We start from the raw sequence: 25,779 nt of genomic DNA, 5'->3' as shown, positions 1-25,779 counted from the left end.
ACTGGTTTTCCTTTGGCAGTAAAGCACACCCCTTTATTCCACTGTACCCTAGACTGATCTCCAGCCTCTCTTAGATGCACAGATGGGAAGAAATCACTAAGTATTCAGCACTGGAATTGGAGTTACCACAGCAGAGCTCCAAAAAAAGCAGTGGTGTGCAGCAAATTAACTATCTTCCTAGTCCTCGCTCTCCATTTAAGATCAGTACTTATTTTCCCTGCTTTGTAAAAATGCATCAAGTTCCATGAGCAGACACAGCTATGAGTTCCACATGGCTCATACATCTACCTTCCTTCCGGTGGTTACAAGACAAAATTTCAAAATGTAAAAACAGAGACACAAGGGAGAAAGAATTGCTTTAAGGGGAATGTCGCTTTTCTCTCATCAAGCAGCCCAAAACAGAGTAAAAAGAATTGCTGACTGATATCAAGGTCAATTTCTACTAAGTGTCTTCTAATAAAATGAGAAGATTGACTTGATAACTCCTCTTAACAGAGGATTTATTAAATCCATAAAATACAGAAAAGCACAACCCTCATTATATCAGTTACCTTATTTCAGCTTGTGCAAACAGTGGATTCCTTAAAGATCATAAAAGGAAATGGATTTTGATTTTAAATCTGTTGACACTTTATCTTGTACATATGAAAATAATTATGTTCAGAGGACTGAGTACTTTTAGAACGTGACTCAGATAATTGATATCATGAGGTCTGATGTTTATTTTTTCCCCATTGACTTCCAGATCAAATGTCTTAAATTTAAAACATTTCCTCCCTGCCAACTCCTTGCCTTAGAAACTCACTCTAGGACCTGAGACTCCATGTTTCTTCTTCCTATATGAAAAGATCCTGTAGTCAGACTTCACCGGCAATTCTTTTGATATGCAAGAGGCACTATAATCCATTTTGCTATTCCACAGCTATGCAGTCAGAGCTCTGCAAAGCTGAGCAGCCCCAAAACCTGTCTTCTGCCAGTGAACTAAGCAACAGATGGTGGCACACAAAGCCTTCCTTCCATTGCAAAACTTAACCACAGCTAACTAGACAGACTAGTACCAGAGAGAATTTACCTGCAAGTTAATTGAACAAACTACTCAGCACCATCTATGAAACCATGACTGAGCCACTCTGAGTCTGTTTTCACTTGGAATTCGAGTTTTTCAGTAGCATCTCAGATGCACCTGCTGCAGACATCATTGTCATTAATGGAAAATCATCTGTTTTCAAGCAGGAGACATAGCTGTTAAAATGTAAATGTTTCCCCTACTACTAGTTTCCAGGAACCAAAATAAAGTAACAAATTTTTTGAAAAATATGTTATACGGAGACAAGAACTCCACATACTGAAAGACAAGTTTGAGAAAAAGGGGGTGTGTTATCAGTCTTCAAATACAAAAACATTTGCTGAGAACAACTACTACATTCCTCTTGCTGCAGTGGCTAGGACGAGAATTAATGAGCTAAAACTGAAGCAGAAAATATTTGAGCTACGCGTTCAGAATAACTTTCTAATGGTAAAGACAGCAATACCCTGGGACAGACAGACTGGTCTCTAAGTCTCCTGCACTGAGTAACTTTAGGAAGTTAGACTAGTATCTGATAGAAATGACATTGGTACAGCTGATCCCTGGATTGAAGCTGGGACTGGGACTCTCGCAGGCCCTCTCAGCCCTGCAATTCCATGAAGTGCAGGGCTCACAAACATTGAGAAATAGATGGGCTCCTTCAATAGGGGCTCTATAGACCTGTAAGGGACTTATGCACTAAGCTGGATCAGGGTTTTTTGGTTGTGTTTTTTGCTTTGGATTTTTAATTTTTTTTTTTTTTTTCCAAATAAATCAATAGGCTTGGGCCATTTTCCAAAGATGTGATTTGGTAAATTTCAAGCCAAACCTTTCAAGCTTTACTCATGAGATAAGTGCTAAACAATGAGCCAGATTCATCAAAGCTTTATAGACTTACTTAAAAGAAAAAGAAACTGATTCAGCCAACTCATTTCAAGCCAAATCAGGCAGTTGAAAATCTATTCCTGAGATTTGGAAAATCTGTCTTTTTTTAAATTATTTTAAAAATATGTTTCAAGAGTCCCTCTTTTGCAGGGGCCTCAGGCAACTCTGTCAAGAATCTGGGTTTTTTCCCAGTCTGATTAGGAGCAGTATATTTCTCATGTCTATAGGAGATAGTTAAAGTATGTGTGTTTGTATATATATACACACACCTACATATTTTTACATATACACTTACATATATAAATAAGGATTCAAGAATTTTCTATCAAAGGTTTGATAATTAAAGCAGTGGGTTTGCTTTTCAAAAAGATTAATAATGAATTTGCTTCTTTACTAAAAGGAAAAAAAAAATCAGTGGTAGCGCTGGACTCCAATGTACTCTATTAATGCACAAAACTAAAAACCTGCTCTTAGGCAGGTTTATGAGCCCTAGCACATAAAATCCACACTACTTCTTAGTACTGAGTACTTACTAGGGGAAGGTTAATTCCCATGTTTCTTCAGCTCTTGGTATCTCTACCAAGAAGGATAACACCTGGGCCAAACGAGCTAGTTTTTGTGTACACCCTACAAAAATCCTACTGGAATTACCAAAGCATTTCAAACAAGGCATCAAATAATTATTACTAGGAGAGAGGAGGACATAGGCCTGGTGTTACCTAACCAGGACGGGCCACGGTATCGACTGTGAACGAGGGGAAGCACAGACTGCATAGCCCTGCACAGTAATGCAGTTTCTAGCATCCCACATCTGACTGTTGAGCTGGAGAAAACCTGGGCTGAAAATGCTGTGCTGGGAATGTATCGATTTCTATGCAGAAGCAGAGAAGAGGCCTCCATACTCCTCTTCCCATACATCTTGTAAATTTGCTAGTAAATTCAATTTCAGCTGCTGAAAGTTGTCGGCACTATAGCTGTCGGCAGACTCAGCCCTGCAGACCATTAGGTGGCCGCTCCTCTAGCCCACTATCAAGCATTTACTGTAAAGGTGTATGTCAAAGCAATGAGAAAAACGTTCAAAACCTTGCCATGCTTTCTCTTCCTGTTTTGTTCTTTTCAAGGAAACTACTTCTTCTAAGAACATGGAAAGACCATGTGACTTTGAACTGGAAAACCTGAAAGATCAGTGAGCCTACCTGCTAATGAGCAACTTGCTATTGAAATGAGCTCATTAGCTTTCATTTTTGCTGGCTGCTGATCGATTCGTGAGCCACTTACGTGGCCTCTGTAAGCTGTACATAAATTATCAAATGCATTGATTTCTAAAAATAATAAATCAGGAAGTCAGTCCTTTCTGTATCTCTAGTGTAAGTGCTTAGCCTAATGGCCTTCAAAATTCATCCAAAGAAAACAATGATAACATCAGTGTTCACAGATACATTGCATCTCAAATGGCAAATATTCTACTGCAAAAATAAGCTTTGCTGGCATCTCAGAGAAGCAAATAAAAGCTTGCCTCTGAAAATGTTACATACAAAATGTACAATACAAAATGCACAGAATTTCGCATGAATCTGTGTAGGTGGCAGCTCAAGAAATTCACAGTAAGGAACAATTGTCTACAGCAAGGAAAAATCCAAACTAGATGATCTTAAAGTCCTTTTCCACCTCAGATCATTAATTTTCCATAACCTTCTTCATATGACTGAAGTAGTGAAAGTCCTATGGCATCCCAGATTCAGTGCTGTGTTTTTGACATAAAAGCATTTTCTCTTGTCAATTGATAACCTCAACAACGTAGGAACAGAACTTGCTAAAGACTAAAAGATTCAGCAAAAGAAGAGGTAGGGAAGGACTCCTTCACCCAAACGTGCAGCCATAAAGTTACCATTTTCAGCACACACGGCTGTCTCCAATGCTAGGCTGGCCAACCTGACTTCACCTGGTCTCCCAACTGTTTATAAAAAATTATAGCAAAAAAATTAGTCCTTTGGACATGTATGCTTGCAAATTGCAAAGCACTTCATAGCACTGATTTGCAATAATTTGCCTAAGGTTATGTGGGCCTTGATCCAAAGCCTATTAAAGACAAAGCAGTCTTTATATTGACTTCAAAGAGCTTTAGACTGGACCCACAATGAATCGCTGCATAGTAAACAGAAAAATCAGGAACAGAAAACCTGGTCTAAGGAAGAGATGTCATTCTATCCTTCTACGCCGCAGCTTACCGAAAAAGATGGGAACGCAAGATCTATTTTTCCCATTCTCCTGCCAGCCCAATGAAAGGGCTATGGTCCTTTTCCCGCTTAGCTGTATTTCTAGGATCATTATTTAATTCTAAAAATCCTCTGATACAGTCTAGCACAAGAACCCAACTACATTTCAGTGGTATCTTCATCATCTCGACCCTCAGCAATATCAGCATGAGAGCAGCTCACTGGAGTGAGCTATGTCAACGTATGCCAGCTGAGGGACGGCAGGCTTGCTCCTATGTAACAGTAAGCTTAGGACTAAATGGAATAACAATAAGGAGTTAAAATGTGCAGACCAGAGAACACTGCTTAATCCCAGTTTACTGAAAGGACATGTCATTTTTAGAAAGTTGTCCAAACAACTGTCTTAATATTCTACACCAAAGTGGCTATTAATCAAACAACAAAGGCCCAATTAACACATAGCTGTTGTCACCTTGATGTTAAAAGCCTCTCCCTTCCCCCCTTCTTTCTTTCTTTTTGTCTTTAATGTTACAACCTAACCCAAAAATGCCTCAGGGCCCTACAGGAAAAAAAAAAAAAAAAAAAGACAAGATAGAGAGAGGGAGGGGGAGAGGGAGAGAAAGTGGGGAGGGGAGAAAGAGGGGGGGAGAGAGAGAGAGAGAGAGAGAGAGTCTTAAATACCATCTCTCCTCTAGGCAGCAATTTCCACAGATGAAGAGGTCACCACTGTTTAACAGTGTGCTGCCACGTTAATTTAGTATGACAAGATAAAGCAGTAATCTCTGCTCGAAGAGGCTGTAAACCGCCTGCTATCCAGGGACATGCTCGAGTCGATTTGCACTGTATATCACTTTATACAATTGCCGTGACAAAGCCCCCTGAGTTCCCTCATGTAAATCTCTCTCTCTCCGTCTCAACTTCCCTGCCAGTCAGACAGCATCGGATCTGCGGTAAGCTATGCAAACTTCATGTCTTACGCATGCCAATGGACCCCAAAGCCCCCCCTCCCCAAGAGAAGATGTTTAGGACTTTGATAATCCATTGATCCCACTTCCATATCGGCTTGTATTTTTCAATCTGTCGTGTTAAGTTGTCAGAGAGGGCGATTAAACCGATGTTTCATGTTCCGAGATTTGCGTTCCTGGGAATGATAGTTTTCAAAGCCTTTCTTGCTAGGTTCTGCTTAAAGATTATCCCTAAGAAAGCTGATGTGAATATTATTACTGGCATAAACCTGGTAATAAAACCATAAAGTGTTTTAGGTAAAGACATTTTAGAGATATTCAGGGTTATAAACATAAGAGTTTAAAGCTGGATAGAATTTGGAGTGCTTAAAAAAAAAAAAAAAAAAAAAGCAAAGAAAAAAAAGCGCCCTGTCAGGCTGTGGAGTTTTCTCAGCATGAAGCAAAACAACATATGTAAAAGGGAAAAGGGAACTCACATGTCTATGTAAAATAAATATAATTACAGAATCACAGAAGAGGGCAGAGGAGAACACTGACCTGTGTAGTTAGACAGGAACGAAAAGAAGACAGAGCATGTGTAGCAGTGGTCATGATACTGCCTCAAATAAAATGCACTGACAGCTATTTCGAGCAAACAACGAAGCAAGCTGCCTATGTCTCCAGCAACATGCACAGCTGAAAACACGGTCTTCTTGTTGGGGAAATAGGGTGAATTTTTTGCAATATGTTGCAACTCTCATATGCCATACTGCATCTCTAGAACATGCAAGTTTTAAATTATGTCTCCTCTCTATTTCACATTTAATTTGTGTCATTTTCCTATGGCCTGCAGGCATGATACAAGTCACAGCACACAATATACCAAATACGGTGCCAAAATGTGAAACTGCACACATGTATATATACCCACTTTCTGGATTAAACATAGATGAGGACATAAATAGAATTAAAACAAGCACAGCAGACAGGTTTCTACAGAATAAGACAGGAACTTGACTACAGTTTCTTAACTAAAATATTGCTAGGTCTATCTACTAAGCCTATGCGTGGCGTTTGGACTTGCCAGTACTGCTATAAAAATGACCGAGCAAGGCTAAATCAAATCTTTCACATACAACAGGTTACATGTACTGTGTTTTCTTTAATGAATTAAACTTAATGATAAAATTTGATATTCATTGCAGCTGACAGTAAGAATGGTGAATGCTTCATTAAGCACCTAAGTTTCTAACAGTAACTAAGATGTAATGCCCTAGACTTAAAATGGGGAAAACCACTGGAATCAATGCCATTTTTCAATATCGAGAGAATCTTCTCAAAATAGCCTTTTAAAGGCATGTCGGATTGCTTCTGTTATCTGATTTATGTTGCTAACCAACACATTTCAAACTGTACATGTGACTGTAAAATTTATTTCTTGAACTTAACATTGCTGGCTGGATATACAACAAAAGGTTTGCTTTTAGGGAATACCTGATTCTTAAAACCCCAGTAAATACCATCATTGCTGGTTAAAAAAGTCATCTGCTAGAACATTCACACACACCAAAAAAAAAAAAAAAAAAAAGCTTGAACATAGTTACTTCTACAAAAATATGAGAGAATATTTATACAGGAATGTGTGTTATTTCTTTAACTCCACTGTATACTGTGAATAGGATTACTCTCACCTAATTTTAGCCCCAAATTAGACATCTAGTCTAAACTAGTCATCAAGGCTCCCTCTATAGTCAATAGACAAGCACTTTCAGAGGGTAATTCATCTTTCTTGTCTTAGATGCTTATTTTAAGATTGGACAGGTTGTTCTAGGAGGGTGGTTATCTTTTTCAATAAACTGCGAAGAGAGCCCAAACACCTAACTTTTATGTGACTACATTTTGGCGAACTGAACCCCAATCTCACTGAATGGCATTCAAGGATCTCCATAAATTTGGAAACACTAACAGACCATCATGGATGAAGGACAAGTATGTATTTGCAGAATTGAATCTCTTTATTTTTAATTCTGCTTGTTGATATACAAAATCCTGAAAACTGTTTCCAACAGAGTTTATCAAATTGGTTTAAAAAGAATTTAAACAAGTCTTATCGTGAATGATCAATCTGGTCTCCCTCACACTCTACGTACATTACTGCCTGTATCAAGACAATACCAAATTAAGAATAACTGGGGGGGGGGGGGGGGGGGGGTATTTGCAGATTTTATATTTATAAAAAGTAAAGAGTATATCATGGGCTCACACTAACATCAGCCCGATGCAGGACACAAACTCAAGTGAGTTGAGTGTTTTGAGCTCCGAGATGCAGAATGCTTTACATTCCCAACATACATAAGCACTATAGAGCAAATATTTATTTACAAAAAAGCAAATTCTCTGGCCAGGCAATTACCTCTCACTCAACGCTTTTTTTGTGGAAGTTACCTAACTATAGATTTCTAAACTATAGGGATCAACAGCTGAGCTTATCACCCTAAGCTCTAGTTGTAACCTATGAAGAAAAATAGGCACTTCTAGGGTGTGATTTCTCTGACCTACTTAGAAGCTATGTTAGGACAAAATGAATCACACTGCTATTCCTTATTTACTTCCATTAACGATAAAGTTAAACGTCAAGTTACTAGCTTACCTCTGGACACACACTCTGTAAACATTTAGTCTGACAAGTCCTCACCCTTGAATCCTCACCCCAAAAGGGACGTTGTGATTGACATGGCATTGCATTATGCGCTAGTGACCATGTTTATGCTAACTTCCCTCCTGTATAAGAGAAAGCCAAAACGTTGTCTTACTGTTCCAACAGACCTATACCCAACAGAAACAGAAATTTACTATTCAGACTGCTGTCATACACCATACCCCCCCCCCCCCCCCCCCCCCCCCCGATTTAACTGAAAATTATACAAGAAACTAACTCTCTCCTACAGAGTCCTAAATCCACTAAGCTCTGCATTTCTATATGGCTGTTTTCTGGAGACCCACAGATCCTAGGCACCTAGATGCAAACCTCAGCGAATGCTATTGTCTTTGAACACAGATGGATCCAAACACGAGCAACTCTCCTGATTTCAACTGCAGCAGTTTAAAATGAAAGGAATGCAACAGAGGGAAGTTTCACTTGCAGTTTCAGAGATGAAACACACACTTTAAATTCAATTTGAAAATCAACATAGAGGAGGGTTTGAAGCACAGATATTTTGTGATATTTCTGGCTAGCAATATTAATAAGCAATGCAAGCTTCCACTTCTGACACGACTTACTGTATAGATACACATACAATCTACCACAGTAATTTAGACTTGAGATGTCAGAAGGATTTTACCTTTTGCTATAATATTTCTTATTTTGTATCATCAAACTCCAATCCTACAAAAAGCTATGTGCCGAAGGAGTTATATTCAATGACTTCTCCTTCCCTCCCTCTTGCTACCATCAGCATTAGGTTCCAATCAACCAGATTATTTTGCAGGAACAGGGTCATAAGCTAAGCATTCTGGGGCAGGAATGTCTTTTTTTCTGTCTCTATAAAAATAAATCATGCTCTGGGTACAATATAAATAAAGATAATAACAGTCTGATGTTAGATTTTATTAGTCTATGCTTTGGACAACCTATGTATTTTGCCTGTTGCCTGTACAAACTACAAAAAGTTAATCTTTACAGTCTTTTTTCCTTGGGGTGGATTCAGTTTTAAAAGCATAAAAAAAGGGATGCTGAAGCAGACTATTTCCATGCATAATGACAGTCTTGTTTACACTGCTCTAGCAAAAATTATCTTTAGTTAAACTGGGCACAAACTCCACGCAGTTATGTCCATTGGTTCACCTAGTGATGCTAAATTCACAGGATTCATCGAGTCTACTTCTCCTTTGCAAAGAGCAAAAATGCCTTATCTGGTGACACAACTGCATCTAAACTGGAAAAAAGAACAAAGAACTTGACGGTATTAAAGAGAATTTGGAAATGAGGCTGGCCAAACTATTCAGGCAAGCTTGCTACCCCAGACATAAAAGACTCTCCTAAGAAAGTTTGTTTCCTCCGTTTAATTGTCTGGAATCACTTTGGAACATTGGTTGGTTCAGAAACATTGCAGCATGTTAATCTTCTCCCTTAAGGAGGTTTCTGCACATGCCTTAGCAGTTAACCTGCCTATGTTACATGTCCATACTTAAGCAAACACATATTGAAATCTGTACTCTGTTTTACCACAGGTCCTTCTCCAGCCGTGAATCTCCAGAGCAAATTAATAAACCCCTTTATTACAGCGGAGAAGGTGGTGATATTTCACTGATATACTCAAGACAAGAGGAAGTAGTTAGCTCCATGAAAGAAAAAACAAACATGACTGGATGACATGACACGTTAAATGCTAGCAACTGCCTGAAGCCACATTTTCATTACCACTCCAACCATCATTACTTTTGGTGAATCTGCAAAAGCATTAGTTGCAGCAAGAGAAATTAGAGAAAGCAAGCTGGCCTTGGCACAGCCTGATCCAACTTAGATTTCTATAACCTGAGAAAACGTACTTAAAGAGACAAGGCAAAAAATAGGACAGAGCATTTCACTCAACCATTAAAAGGACAGAAAAGAAAGAAACACTTCAAATTGTCGCTGCAATGGGTAACATCCTAACTACGGACACAAATATTTGACAGTGAGAGAGCAGACTGTAAAATATGAGTGTGAGTATTGAGTGTAGCAGAAGGTTCTGGCACTTCTAGGAGCCAGAGCTGATAATCACAGAGATTCCTTGCAACCCTGAAATTCAAGAAACCATGACCAATACTTCACAATGCCTTTCAGTTTTGGTCTATCTCTACTGAAAGTAGAGCTGCATATCAAAAACCCACCACCCTCTAGTTTATTGACATTCTGTCCAAGCAAATAGCACAATACTTTCTTTTACTGTGCAATGTCTTCATATGAGCTATTTACTAAAAGGCTTTAGAATGGACTAAATAATAAAAATGACTAAGTTAAATATGACTACAAGCAGAGGAAGAAAATGGGCAAGGCAAAAAAAGGTTTTCAGAGGACAACTGCAAGCAGACAGAAGGTGATAGAGTAATATTGTTCCTATAAAGCTGGAAATAGAGAAAAAGGCTTTCTCACCTGCAGTGAAAATAAAAAAGGGAGAAAACCACACCAGCTACTCCGAAGAAGTAAGGTGGATATGAAACGCCTATGGAACAGAAAGCACACAGGTAAATTGTACTGGAAATTCTAAAATGAATGGGCAACTACTGAACAAAAAATGAGTCAAGGCAGTGTACAAAAGTAGAAGTTTGCACTACACAGGTGGTAAGATATAATCACCACAGATTCCCACGTGCCTTGCCTTGAGGCATGTGTCAGATAAGAGTATGAAAGTCTGGTACGCTGCTCTCTATTCTGATAGTAGTTGCACTGCCAGCCCAAGGCCACAAACTTGTTGAGAGTGCGGAAGCTTGGCCAAAGGAGATAACCTCCTTGTTTGAAAGGAAAAGCATGAAAACTTACCTATACTTCTGTTGCCTTCTCTTTCCAGAACCATGAAAAACTGGGTGTTTAACTGGCAACAGAGTTTCCACCTCACTACAATACCGTAAAGATTCACAGTAAATAAATTTGGGCAGAGTGCCACAGGTGATGCACCTGGACTGGAGAAACTATACAAAGTCCACAGCTACTGCTTGAGTTCCCGCAGGATGGAAATACCATAGATCCTAGCTATGTTATGTCACACCTAGGGATTGACTGCTGAAAGCAAAAGCTGTATCAAGAAGTAATGCAGTCTCTTTACATCGTTGTCATAAACTAATCTTGCAGTCCAGCTGGGGCTTTCTCCATAACCTTGTCTTCATCTTCATTAGTGCTTCTCAAATTGGTAGCTTCAAAATTTTGTTACAAATCTGTAGTATCTCCTACCTCCCTCTGGAAGACGTCATTGTCTTCTGGGTACTGGCTGCGGTGTACTGCTGCCAGCATGCTGCTGCACTTCCAAGCCATGAAAGCTGCACAGACCACTAGGCTGACCGGGCAGAGCTGACACCGATGCATGATTTCCAGTAAGAATGTACAATCCTCCGTGAAATTACCTAGCAGATCTCAGTAAACGTGTGTAATCTCAAACTGAGCTACTTACTAAAGGCAGTCTGGATTGAGATATTAATTTGGAATGAAACCACTGTGCCCACAGTGGAAATCCTAGGGAAGATTACTTAGAAAGAAGACCAAGTTTTTTTCTTTTAAGGCTTACGTATTTTTTTCTCTTTTCTCTTCATGGTAAGAGAGACCATCTGGTTCAAATATTCCTACTGACTGTGGGTTTTATGGTTTCACCTATCTTTTTGCCTGTGAAATTTTTCAGCTATTCACTTCAATTAGTTTTTACTAGTATTTATGCAAGAAGCTTAAATAAAGATATTTTCTAGTATGAAGTCAATGAATTGATTCCTAGGCATATAATCACTTGCAAACAATGGATACATACAGTTCCCAGCACTTCTATAAAACAAAGGTGTTTACTTTTCTGTTGATTATTTTCTGCTTAACTGCATTCAAATGAATCCATTAAAAACGTGACTGCTTCACAGTAAGATGATCTTCAGCAAAAACAAACAACTGCTGTTTCCACTTTTCTTCATGGCCTTTAAAAACAACACTCATCTGCACCCTGTATTTCAGGCAATTTATACATGATAAGCCTGGTCTTGATTTTTTAATTTATTGTTTTAAATGTAGTTCTAACCCTCCTGCTTGGGGAAAAAAAAATGTTTTCCTACTTCATTACTTATTTATTGTCCCCTAACCAACCTTTGGACCTTGCAGAGTCTGATCCAAACACCAGCGGGTCATCTCAAACTTCAGCCTGTATTTCTGCTGATCGACTTTGGCTGGAATGATACATCCACTCCAGTTCTCCATGGCCACAAGTAAGCAAAACTCACTGTATTCAGAGAGTGGTAGAACAAACCAAGGGAACTTCCATAAACTAGCATCCTGCTCCTGAATTGCACTGTGGCTTTGATCCCTGCCTCACCTAAAGAATGAAATCTTTTTGTTTTTGTTTACTTGCCATATATAGGACCTGCACAACAAGTAGTTTGCAAGAAATTGCTAAATACTATAAGCATTACTTACATAGATAGATGGGACAGGATTGGAGAGCTGGGAGAATACAGGTCATGACAGGGAGGACAGGCAGGTTATAACAACTTAAACAGAAGATATTTTGTCATGCATACACAAGAGGCATCAAAGCTTTTTCTGGCTCAATCACAACTGGTTCCCAAGGACTGCAGAGAGTTTTCTAGGGTCTGGACTAAATGATGCAGTAGGCAACTTCTATAGCAGTTTGATGGATCCTGGCTGATTCTTCTTTATTTTTTCCCTTTCCTTATAGCCCACAGAGTCATTCTCTGAAACGGTGCAAGTGTAAAGATTGAAAAGATCAAACTCTGATACAAGCCTGAAATTATACCAGTGGAAACTGCTTTCATGTGCTACTTTTGTGATGATATTTATAATGCAATGTTTGTAACAATGCAATTTCATCATCTTATAAATATCAATTTACCATTAAGAGAGGAAGGAAAGAACATCAAAAAAAAAGAAAGGCAAACTTACCACCATTTCTGCTTTGTTTTAATTGAACTAGTCTTGTTCAGATAAGCCTGTCTATCTCTTACAAAAACAACAGTTTATAGTTTAAACTGTGAAATTGTGTGTGTGTGTGTGTTGTAATTATGGTGCCTGCTAACAATTTCATACTGCCACATTGCACATATGGCTTCCAAGCTAGCTTTATCTGAATCTTTGTGAATCTATTCTCCGTGCTATTAAACTGAGCACATTCCACATCGTTCAAAAGTAATTACACTTTTGTCTAGAGTGTAGGAGACTGCTCTCCCCAAACAATGAAATTCTCATTATTAGAGCTGGCACAATAACGGCACTGGTGTTCACAACACTGCGCATTGTACCATCACAATAACTTATCCTAAGCTTGATGCACAAAGGTACACTGGAAATTAAAATTTCTCTAAAACCACTGTGGGTTTTTTTTAATAGGCATTCTTTAGCTCGGTATAATTAGAGTCCTATTTGACTTTTTAAAAAGCTATATGCATTCAGATTTCCATTCTCTGCGCAACTTCTGAATAGTAGCTAAGTGCTCTAGCCACATGTTGTTCTGATCCAATAGTATTCACATGCTGACGACCCCAGACCAACAGGTGAAGTGCAGGCCAGGATGTATGTGTTAAGAGAATTCAAATGCAGCATTAAACAACCTTTTATTGTGGATAAGTGGAGGAAAAGCATGAAGCAATGTGTTGGTAAGCTCTTTGACAAGTAGTACTGTTATTCTTACTATGACCAAAATTTCTTAATATTATGCCCAAGTTTCAGAGGAATAACTTCATTCACCACAGAAATGCAACATTTTTTAGTGTGAAGCAATAAAGCTACTTAACAGTGCACTGTAATATTTTCTATCAATTTAAAGCACTGCTGAAAATGTATTCTAAATCCCACTGAAAGTGCAGGACAAAGGTGGGATAGCAGTTCAGTCACACAGTTTGGAACAACTGGACAGTGGCAAAATTACATCTTACCAGTTTGATCTTTTGGTCAGAACTTCTCCCCCCCCCCCCCCCCCCCCCCCCTTTTTTTTTTAAATCTCATTCAGCATTTGATTTATAGTCTACAGTTAAGAAGAATGGTTGAATTTGACTACAGTATACCATGTCTGTGGTATACTTTAATCAGTGCTTTTAGCCTTGACATCTCTTATTTTCAGAAATTAGCACACAGAGACCGCTGGTGAGATCAGTAGTCTTGAGAGGTGGTAAAAGCAACATGGTAAAGCAGACATAGAAATAAATAAATCCTTGTAACTTAGATGAGCCAACAACTATCTGTGCTACCCAAACACTGTAGCCTTAATAGGTTTCTTCAAAAGAGGTACTGATTGATACTGTAATCCTCAAGTGTTTCCCCACTAAGCTTATGGCCTGCTATGAACATCCTAAGGGGACTCTTAGATATATTCTCGGTCAAATGATCTGTCTTGTATTTTCTACTGAGCATTTGGTTTACGTCTAATAAATCTTTGTTTCTCTTCTGATCAGTGGAAGAGCTTTCCTACTTACAGTAAGTATCCTGTTTCTTCTATCAAGAGGAAGAGAGTTTGGTGTAGAGTTGCCCCTGCCTTTCACAGAACTACAGAATGGTTGAGGTTGGAAGGGACCTCTGGAGGTCAACTGGTCCAACCCTCTGCTCAAGCATGGCCACCTAGAGTCAGTTGCCCAAGACTGTGTCCAGATGGCTTTTGAATATCTCCAAGGAAGGAGACTCCACAACCTCCCTGGGCAACCTGTGCCAGTGCTCAGTCACTCTCCCAGTAAAAAAGGTTTCCTGATGTTCAGATGGAGCCTCCTGTGTCCCATTTTGTGCTCATGGCACTAACCTTTCTCTGGCTGTAGTTCCAGCATCCTCAGAAATACCCTGTTCATTTTGATGGGAAGATGTGTTTTGCAGATTTTTGGCAATTTTGGTTAAGTTTGAAGATTTCTTTCTAGGGACTTTTTAATAAAAAATTACCTGGCATTCTGAGCTGCGTCTCTGAGTTGGCAGTTGTTACAACTCGGTAAAGCGCAACAGGGTAAATTTTCAAAAGTCTAAGTCAGGTAAACTGTTGAGTTATCACTCTGGTGCAATCAGCCATTTACCTTAAGGATCCTAGGTTCTCCCAGCTGGCAGGACTTGTAAAAGGAAGCGCAGCTGGATGTAACCTATGAAACAGAGGGTCAATTAGCAGCTAGAAAAGTGAGGCCAAGAAATTGATTCTCAAGGTTGAAATTGTTTTCCTAACTGTCCCTTCATGACCCAGTGCTGAGAGGCAGAACATGAGGAGGCAGGAATGGCTGTAGTGAGAAGAGGAATTCAGCTACGCAGCCTACTGATGAGACAAAGCCATGTAATTTCATACCTTTTCCAGATCCCTTAGTTGTGGCTTTCTTCTGCTGAGATTGTTCTCTAAGCCAAACGGGTGTTGTACACGTAGCTAACACAGACTGATCTCTCTGGCTCTATACTATGTCTATCTAAGAATCCCTTCAGAGAAGTCTTAGCCAATAATCACACACCGAGCAGTATGGTTTAGAAGGGTGCATCAGAGTGATGCACTACATGATTTCAGACTGGCTGTGTATCTGATGCTGTCTTATTGGACACTGGAGAGATCTGTAAAGGTCTACCCTGCTAAGGACAGCATGTGGCTGCAAAACGAGAACTCCATAGTCACTTGCAGACTCAGTCAGTAGGTGCAGTGGTACAGCTGACAAGCTATTAAGAAGTGTGAAGCACACCGCTGGAGCTTTATCAATAAAACTGTATTGGACTGCACTGTGTGGTGGTGTGTGCACACGTGCATGCACCTGGATTTGCTTCCCAGAGACTATAAAATAGCACAGAATGTCAATTCAAACAGTATAAAAATGACCTCTGTGATGGTACCAAAGTGAATATCCTTTGGGAATGACTTTCGTAACTGCTAATCACTCAAACTGAAGTCATCTAAAAGTTATCCAAGCACTAGGTTCAGTTACTTCCTTCTTACAACTACATACCACAACAGCAAAGGGGACTGATTATTTATACTTTACTCATTTACATAGATCACTTCCTTCTTTCTGGAGACACATGGGCTACATCCTTTCTGACCTACCTGGATGATGATTTTTACAAGACACTCCTCACCAAAAAAAAGATATTACCCAAATGTCACATTCATACAAACTGGTAATTTTCTTAAACATGTATGAAGACAAAACCAGTCCCTACAACCCCCCAAACATGCTTCAGATAAGCCTACAGCATCTCACTTCTACAGAAAAACTGTCTAAAACATTCAATAATTCAGTATCTTGTATTATAAAGAGACAGAACACACTATTTTGACATCATGTTAAATATAGCCTTCATAACAGGAAGTCACACTAGATGATCAGCTAAACTTCTTGGTCTTAAAAACTATAAATGAATAAAGAAGTTAGTTAAAATCAGTTAAAGAGCAGTTAAGTGTTTCAGTGAGCTGTAGTTAAAATACTCCTACTGGGCTCCTTAGAAGACAATGAGTTTTTGTTTCATTAGGGTCTGATTCTACACTGCTAGTGTCATCACAAGTTTATCTCTTGACTTAAACGTTGTCAGGAACAACCCCTTATCTTCAATACGCTCTCTTAAAATAGGCCAAAATACAGCAAAGCTCATACACCAGTTACATACCTTAACATCCCATTGGCTAGAACTGCATATTAATGAATTACATCTCCGTAAAATGTATGATAAAGGATAAGAAGTAAACAAGCTAGACAAAGATAATAACATGTCTGCCCATGAGTAATTTTTCCAATGATGTTCTTTCTTCATTTAAAGTTACACAAAGTAAAATGAAATATTCCAAACCACTGTTTGAACTTAGACCAAAAAGGAAGAAAAATGGATTGGGATCAATGAGTTATTTTGTCTAGGAGAGCAGCTTCACTGAATTTCCAGTGACTTGGTCCTACGAGAAATAATAATCCCTAAGGCTTTTTACTTAGGGCTTGTTACATATGCGTAATGAGCTGTAAGGGCTTAAATACCACTATGGAGCTGTTGCAGACTTTTATGAGAATACACTATCACCTATTCTTCAATGCCTTTTTAAAAGCCTTCAAATATGCAGGTCTATTCATTATCTTCACTTAAAGTGAAATTGTCAGTGCCCTTGTCAAAGTGAGGGACTAACAGAAAAGTTGCAATCAATTTGTAAACAGGCAAGAGCTGAGTAAGTGTGTTCACAATAGACAGCTTTGTCAAGGTGCCGGAGTCCTGGGGTTTCAATGCCTTTCCCTGCACCTTTCAACCTTTATAAAAATGTATCACAGAATTCTGCGTGAAGGGCCCGAACACGTCACGTTACAATAGCGACGCTACGATACTAGTGAGGAACATGGCATTGCTTTTTGTTCTTTCTGTTTGTCTGCTTTTAGATAAAGCCAGTTCTGGACTTCCAGTGGGCTGCTACATGTAATGAATTAAGTGCATAGTGTCATTTGTAAAGTGCACAAAAAGGTGGGAATTCACAAGTGAAAAAGCAATAGGCTGATTTAATTCCATAAGCACTGCAAATTTTCTTGTAGGTATCTGTGGCACGTGAAATACACATCAGACGTGAATTTTTAAAGCCAGCAAAATCCAAAGTTGCTTTTCTTACCCTTTATACAGACTTCCGTGTCTTACTATTGCATAAACTTGGCATTGGGGTGATATTTCAGACACCATGCCAAACATGACTCTCACTTACAGTGTTCCAAAACCATTTACTGTTTGCTGAACACACACACTTCAAATTCACATCAGTGTAGCTAAAAAATTTTAGCACCCTAAATGCCAGCAGGCAAAGGTGAGGAAAAGTGGAGTTTGCACTGCAAGTGATTTAGCATTTGTAGTGGAAGGTAAAGGCAGTCCAGCTAGGTCAGAGTTTTCACATTATTGTAGCGTGTTCTGTGCGTGTAACTGTGCATTGTACACTCCATAAAGTACAGATCTGGATGCCAAACTACTGTAGAGGCAGAATTCAAAGAATGGATGTAAGCACAATAGACCATTAGCAAACCTACCATTGTGTTGTGCTGAGAAGTGGGAGTCCTATGGCCACAGTTCTCTTGCGTCAGCAGAGAAACTGGCTGAAATTCCTCAGAGTGAGGCTTGTTGGGAAAACTCACATGCAAGGGAAGGTGAAAGGCTGGGAGCCCGTCACTCTCCTCTTCTCCCACTTTCTGTCTGCTTGTCACCATGGCTACCTCTCCATCTGCTTCCCCATACGGAGAGGCTGGTCGCTTGGAAGACATCCTGGAAGGAACAAAAGAGGAGAAAATAATGAAACCTCCAAATAAATCCTTAATGCCGTCATTGTGTGGTTAGGGGCCATTGTAACAGAAATGCCTTTTTTGTGCTGGCAGAGAGCAGGAAACCATCCAAATACCACTGCAAAGCATACACAATTGGAAACAATGGCCAAGCAGGTAGCAACAGAACAGTGGCTTGTTTGTTGTGAGAATAATACACTAATATAGCACTCTCTTGTATTCTGGCTTCTTAAACATGAAAATTCACCTAAGAAGACTGTATAATGAAATGCAATTCCTTTAAAAAAATACCCATCTGGTTTTGCATTTGCAAGAGACTGTAAGAAGATAGAACGTCTTCCAGTACAAGCTATTGTCAACTTAGCTTTTAAGGGATAATCGCCCGCATGTATTTAACCATAACTGATAAAAATTAAAGTAAAATAAAATAAAATAACTTGCTAGCAAACAAAAATGTCTGTGTTTATAAAACTTCACTCATGTGAACAACACAGTCATGGTGCAAGAATCTTTTCAGGTTCACAGATCTGGGATAGTTAAGCAATTAAACATTTGGACATTAATTATCTAAGCCTCTTGAGAACACAAATTCAGGGTTGTACTAAGGGAATGAAAATTTGCTATCAAGATACCCTGTACTTCCTACCTATAGTCAGATCAGGAAAAAGCATGTGTAAATGTAATTTACATCTGTATCTATATAAAAAAGGATACACAAGGAAGATACATAGAGCACATGCTGTAAAAATCACACATAAACGTTGACTTAAAATTTCAGGCTGACATTCCGAATATTTTGAGACTGTCTGATAATCCTGTTCTGATAGCACGTGTGTATCTTCCACTTTTCAAAAGACTGAAAGAATCCTTACGTCATTGAAAAATCCAGTTTTCATCCAAACCAGGCACTACTGAAAATCTTACAGAACAATCTGAACCCAGAACATTTCCAGCTTGGTCTTCAAAATAGAGGGGTCTAGTAAAGTATTAAAATGCAGACGACTTCTGGGATTAATTACAGCAACATTGTTCACGAAAATCAGGGTATGTGCATGGATGGCATAATGGGCCACTGTGCTAAGCATCTGTAATAAGGAGTGGACTGAGAAGTAAGAAATCCTATAGGCAGTCAAAAGAAGAAAAGGAAGATAAATATTTCATGGAAAATAGGAAGGTATGAGCAAGGAAACTGAAGACTATTGTATGTAAAAGTTGAAAAGCCAGGCTAAAGTAATACTGCTCCTCCTCAAAAATCTAGTATTTATGATTCTAATTACCCCATTTTGATTTTCCACTTCACAGTTAAAGGACTGCATTTCAAAAGCCCAGCAGCCTCTTGAACCATGTGTGGGGCTGCTGTGAGGTGGAGCATGTCCATACGATTTGGCATATTGAGCACGAAATGGTTCTTAGCAGCAGTCAACTGGGTCTGAAAACAAACAGTGACTTTAAACAGCCCTTTGTTAGGACTTATTTTGTTTCTAATGATCTCATTTTGAGCTTTGCCTCCTAAGCCAAGTTAGATTATATTTAAAAAAAAAAACAAAACCAAAACAACAACCAAAAAAAACCCCAATCACCTATTGCTTGTACATAGAGAAGCAATCTGTATTTTCTATTAATGTTTGACTTAGTCCAACAGACTAACACTTCATACATCCTACCTGAATTCTGTCTTCTAGGCTTTCCCACCTACGTGTCTGCAGCGAAGCATATGTATAAAGACAGAGATCACCAGACAGACTCTTACTGGCAGTTTTCTACTAGCCCACCGAATTCAGCATTTTACAGCTATGTTTGACGTGACAGATCCCAAGCTTTTCTTCTGCAGAAACCATGCAACTCCCTCCTGAAGTTAATGTGAATTATTCATATTCTGCATTGCACCGCACCAAGATACACATTTGCTATTGATTCCAAGTGTAACGTTTTGGTTACTCATTTCAGCACTGCCTTAATAAAAGCTTGGGTTTTTACAAAATCTCTCTTTCTGAAAACCAGCATTAAGCTGTTGTCTCAATTTTGGCAAACAAAAAGGCAGGGACACAAAAATCATTAGTCAATTATTCCACAGTAATGTTCTATACTTTAGGACATTTATATTCATCAATAAGAGCACTGAAAATATTGTAAACGGTCTACAAAACTCTCCACTACAATTCACTTTGACAATAAAATATATAGAGAGGATGCCTTCGTTTGTATTGATGATTAGCATTATAAACTCTATACCTAAGTTGTGTTAAAAACTCCTACTGCTGTTAACCCAGAATAACCCAGATTCTGTCACGTTGCTTCACAAGGAGAGTTTGACTATCGTGTTGAAGTAAAGCTCTTCTGCTAACTTTATGATCAGTGAATATACGGTTTCCTCTACTGTGTTCAGTTAGCATGCTGCAGATCGTCATCGCCTTCTGCTTGTCACTGTTCCCAACAGGCATGATATCATTTTCTGCAGGGAATTTATAAAAACAGCCAAGGAAGGCAACAGAGGTGACCACCTCTATGCAGTAGCAATAACAGAGATTATTATGGTTTTGATCTAAAATGAAAACCTATGGACTGGACTGTAGGCCAGCCTACAGTGATACTAGAGAGGGAGGAAGCAGCTTTTTCCTTCCCCATGCAGCTCTTACCCAGTTTAAATTACAAGCCATGTGCTCACGATAATGCTAGGAGGCTAAGAAATTGATAAAAAAGCTAAGGTGGTGAAGTTACGGATCCAATCTGCATTAGTCTTCCAAGTGACTAGGACACTCAAAGAAACAATTGCACAACCCTAGGTAAGGGTCACATAGCTCTATCGACAACTGCAATTTATCTTCAGGTAGCTGTGTCCATAGCCAACAGGAGTTAGGCATAACCTGGCCTTTCAGAAATCCCATCATCCCCTTTAACATCAAACAACAACCATCACAGTTTCACAGAAATTACTTCTCCTTATGAACATCTAGGAAATTTGCACACGAAAATGGAAGATTAAAATAAATAAATACCTAAATCCATATCTACTTTTGGAAATGTCTTCCAAAAGGACAGTAACTATCAAAGCCTATCGCAGCAAAGGATCAAATCACTGACAGCTTCATGAGCATCAAACAACATGATACAAGATAAATTCATTCACGGGTAGTCTTTCATTATTTCTACAGCTTTATTGGCCTCTTTTCTGAATTTGAAATGCTCCCACACTGCATATCTTTGAGTTCTCTTCTTTTCATACGTCTTCATTTTCCTACTGAGCTAATACTAGGTCTTAACAGATTCTACACCTGAGATGCAAGTGGAGTTCCTGTTATAAACAGTAAGCAAAGGGAAACAGCTAAATTCTGAGTAATGATGTCATCTGAACCTGAGCTCTTTTAAACAGATCTAGGTCTAATGAAAGACTGGAATTATCCCATCTTAACAAAGGACTGCAAACATCCTGGATCTACCCTCAATGATAACACAACAGTTTACAACTTACATGACTTGAAGATCTTCAAACTAGTTTAAACTTGGAAGGGTTTTCAATTACACCCCTCTGAAAGAAGGTTTACAGTGACAGGGGAGACACCAATTTCCTCAGACACCAATGTATGGATAGGATTTAAAAAGCAAACCAACAAACAAACAACAAAACCCAACAAAACCCCAAGATATAACTCCTAGAAGAACAGCAATACAGTGGATCAGATTCTGAATCTCGAAGGGTGTCTGTGCAGATTAAATCTGTTGCAACTTAAGACTTGCAAGAAGAGCTGCATTTTCAACTGTCATTAATCATTTCTGCTGAATATAAATAGCTAAATAGTAATTTTTTAGACAACCTAAATCTGCAAAGTTCAGACACAGTGGGACACAGGCAGTACTCAGCCCACTGTAGAGACACAGAGTTATGAAACATATCCCCATACTTGATTTTTATCAGTGGTTAGGATGGAACTGAAGATTTAGTTCTGGTGATGAATTCAAATATGACCCTATTTCTTGTAAAGGGACTCTCTTCTGCTTTTGGAAAGGCTTCTTAGTATGCAGAAATTGCAGTAAAAAACATGTCTTTTGTTAAATTGTCATTAAATAAACGCTTTTCCTGGTAGCAAGAATGTTTTTTTCAGGGAAGTAAAATCTCACTCTTGCAACTCACTCTTATCCCACAAATATTGGATGTGATTCATCTTACAATAGCTTCTCCATGTATTTCTTTACTCCCCTTCAATTTACAACAGACTCTTTGTAGGCTTAAACTGATACCCTGTGTCTGTTGATTTCAGTGGTTTTGGACTGACTTCAGCATGGCTGGATTTTCCCACTGGAGAGAGTAAGAGCTACACTGCGTCCACACGAATTGTTTTCTCATGCCATCTACAAGTGTTGGTTCCACCCAAATAATTTCAGGCTACCAAATAACATTGTTTTGTTTTGGTTTGGGTTTCCCCCCCCCCCCCCCTTGAGTTCAGTGCCTCACAAAAGCGATCTTTCCACAGCTCTATTTTTTATTGTTATTATTTTTTAACAGAACCTCATTTAAGTGTCCCCACTACATTTCCATTTGTTCATTGGTTTTGGTTCATTTCATACATGATTGTATACCCAAAATAAATCTGCAACAGCATCCAGTATTCAAGGAGATAGTGCCCTCTAGCATACAACCAGCATCCATCCCAATTTGATTGCTCATGCCATAAAATTTCATAAATTTTATGTCATAAAACTCTAATCTTGTTACATTAAGGAAAATACCTCAGAAACATTTCAGATACACACAAAAGCTTTTGGAGAAATGGCTTATCCATGTCTTCAAAAGTGACAAACACAGATGTGTCAGGAGAAAAAGATATGAGGCCATAAATCTTAACTTGTTGGGAGTTAATTAAGGGATTCATCAATCATTTCACAGCTCACCCCATACACATGCAGGCAAAATCCCATCAGCTGCCACAACCTACAGCAATCTACAGGTTAAAAACTCCCGAAGTCCCTCTGTTCTGACTATTTATAAATGACTTTGTATAATCTAGCATTAAGACCTGTAATTATAAAACAGCATTAAAACAGGCCTGCATAGTTATGGATAATTATAGTTGGTACACTTTTTAAAGAAATAAAAAGCTTTTCCATTCAAACACAGGCTTTGCCTTTTTGACAGCTCCAAGTCCACAGGATGTAGAGAGATGATTTAAATTGTATGTCAAAATTTTGACTGTGCAAGACTTTCTTTTTTCCTCCCTTATCAAGAGAGGCATTGTTGTTTTCTCACCATAACTAGGCGTGACAGCGCCTGACTGGAGTCGCATAGCCAGTTTCTGAATTGGCATGAAAATGTTCACCTCTTGAGTTTCTCAGGCAGCTATAAACTAAGTCTTTCTCATGGGTAGAGTTTAAATCACTCGGGCCCGTGCATCAGAGATGGGCACGGAGCTGCATTCTGGAGAGATGCACGAGGACAAGACGAGCAGATCTGATCCTCCAGCAGCAGCGTGGAGGGTCATCCCCGCTACCAACGCCATCGGGAATGCGCTCGCTAACATGGCCTGATTCCAAACTAAATGCTGCGCACTAAACTAGTCCCAGGAACTTCAACAGGATTCAGTCTGACTCTCTTCCCGATCCGCAGGGATATTTCCCTCTAAAGTACATGCTGGAAATCGGCAGACTCTGCTTTTCCACAGAAAATACGTATGATTACAGACAGCAGCGATCTTACATGGATGTGTATCTAATGCGTAAGCATACACACACACACACACATAAGATGCACAATCACAAGTTTATCCAAAATATCAGCAACACATCTGCCTCATCTCTGATCACGTTTAGTACTAAAAACCTGGTTCATATTCCCAGGTTTATTGAAGATTATGATCTCTCTACAGACAGTCCAAGCAAAAGCTGCTAGTCAATACTAATGACTGTCTCCGTTTCATTCTGGCCCCAAATTAATCCATTATTTACGTACACTGAATAACTAGTACCTTTAAAAAAACCCAACTCTGTCCGTTTTGACAGGATTACTTGTGTAATAAGGTATTACTCAACATGAGTAAGGGTGGCAGACTCCCACACTCTGTCCCACTGGGAACTGCAAGCCCAACTTGTTTCTACACATACCACTAAAAACAGACTTCACTTGGCAATATCTTTGAGTCATTTACAGCCTGGTTTGGAATTCTTTACTGAAGTAATTTTACAATTAAAATAAAATAAAAAAAAAAAAAAACAGAAAAAGAGAAGCAAACATCTCTAATCTGCTAATCAATAAAAAATGTGCATGAAACATGCTCTCATCTGTCACTCACACTGAGATGGAATAATCTGTTAATTATTACTTTCTAAGATCATATCAATCAGCCATCTTTTAAAATGCACATATGCTACAAGTAAGTTGCATTATTTGAAAAGGGTTTTGGTGAACAAGTCACGTTTGTTAACACAAACCAAGATTGCTATGGCATAACCTGTGTAATATTTCTCTGCAGTTGTCTATTATTACAACTGCTACAAGTCATCTTATGGTTAAGGCCACCCAACAATTTCCATTTCACCTAACTCACTTCCTCCCTTTTGCTTTCCAGACTTCCTCCCTGTACAGGGTAACTTTAGCGATTTTTTTTTTTTAGTCCATCAGTTTAGAAGATTCTTAATATAAAACGGGCAGGGAATATGCTATCCCCTATCTATTTTAAAGTTTGCTTTTTAAAGTATAGTATAGTAAAGTATCAGCAGCTTGGCTGATAAACCTGATACTCCACATATTGTGGAAACTATTTTTTGAGAAAAGGCACTGTTCAAAATTCCAGTGGTAAATGGTTTCATTTTGACAAGTTCTGAAACCCTTAAATAAGAAAGTTGTTACAAGAGTCTTGCAATAAAATGTTAAGAAAAATCTTGTAAAATTGTAAAAAAAACCCCACCTGAAACCGCCCCCCACCTTTCTATAAACTCCATGCTCTCAACTAAAAATTTATCATCTCCGTTTTCTTGCATTTGCAAGGAATTTATGCATGAAAAATCTCTGTAAAATCAAGTCTTGGAAAAATACATTGTGAAGAAAAGTTCACGTTGAATGTTCCCAATGTGTGTTATGCAAAGATTTTCACTGACCTTTCAAAGCAGGTAACTGGGAAAGATTCTTTGTGCATGACTAAGTTGTTTAGTGAAATACTCCAGCCTGAGACAAACCGATCTCCAACCAAAACGGAATTTGTAAGGTGATGAAGGAACTCCTATCAAAATACTATATTCTATTACTGCAAAGAATATCACGTAATTCTTTTCTAGATGTCGCACAGGACTTTGCATTGTTGTCCCTGTTTTGTACAGTAACTAGTAGGTGTTAAGTAGGAACGTTTAGTGATTTACCCAGACACATACATCCAAATTCTGCTTTAGCATGAGAACCTATATCCCGCTTTTGTTTGGTACCCGTCAACTTCTTAAGCCTTTTGTTTTTCACTGGTCTGTACGTCAACTAAAAGAGCCAAAAATCTAATAGTATGTTTATAAACCAGAAACTACAGGATCAGATTTTACATCTGCTGAAAAGTACATCTCTCAAAGATCAAAATCTGTATTTTTTAAGAACTTCTCAGAACCAGAAGAGGCACGCAGTGAAAACCTGGTTACGGCACAGGCCACATACAGCCCTAATGGTGCGGTGTCAAAGACAATGAGCATCTATCAGCACAAACTCTGAAACAGCAGGATGCAGTCATTGTTGATGTTTCAAGTAAACTGAGCCTGATCACTGGCTTCTTTCATG

General features: G+C 38.8%; 1 protein-coding gene across 9 annotated transcripts in view; it reads right to left on the bottom strand.

Moving 5' to 3' along the window:
• SOX5 (SRY-box transcription factor 5) overlaps nucleotides 1-25,779 on the bottom strand; it is a 657,382-nt gene that overhangs the window by 242,441 nt on the left and 389,162 nt on the right. For 8 of the 9 annotated variants that reach the window (XM_075758111.1, XM_075758131.1, XM_075758121.1 and 5 more), the window contains one exon: nucleotides 17,787-18,018. In XM_075758111.1, coding sequence (XP_075614226.1) covers nucleotides 17,787-18,018 — 232 coding nt within the window. The remainder of the gene's footprint in view (nucleotides 1-17,786; nucleotides 18,019-25,779) is intronic. The other variant, XM_075758166.1, reaches the window with a different exon arrangement.

Source organism: Balearica regulorum, chromosome 1, assembly GCF_011004875.1.
Source record: "Balearica regulorum gibbericeps isolate bBalReg1 chromosome 1, bBalReg1.pri, whole genome shotgun sequence".
In the NCBI taxonomy this organism is placed as follows: domain Eukaryota; kingdom Metazoa; phylum Chordata; class Aves; order Gruiformes; family Gruidae; genus Balearica; species Balearica regulorum.
This window is presented reverse-complemented; position numbering and strand designations above follow the sequence as displayed.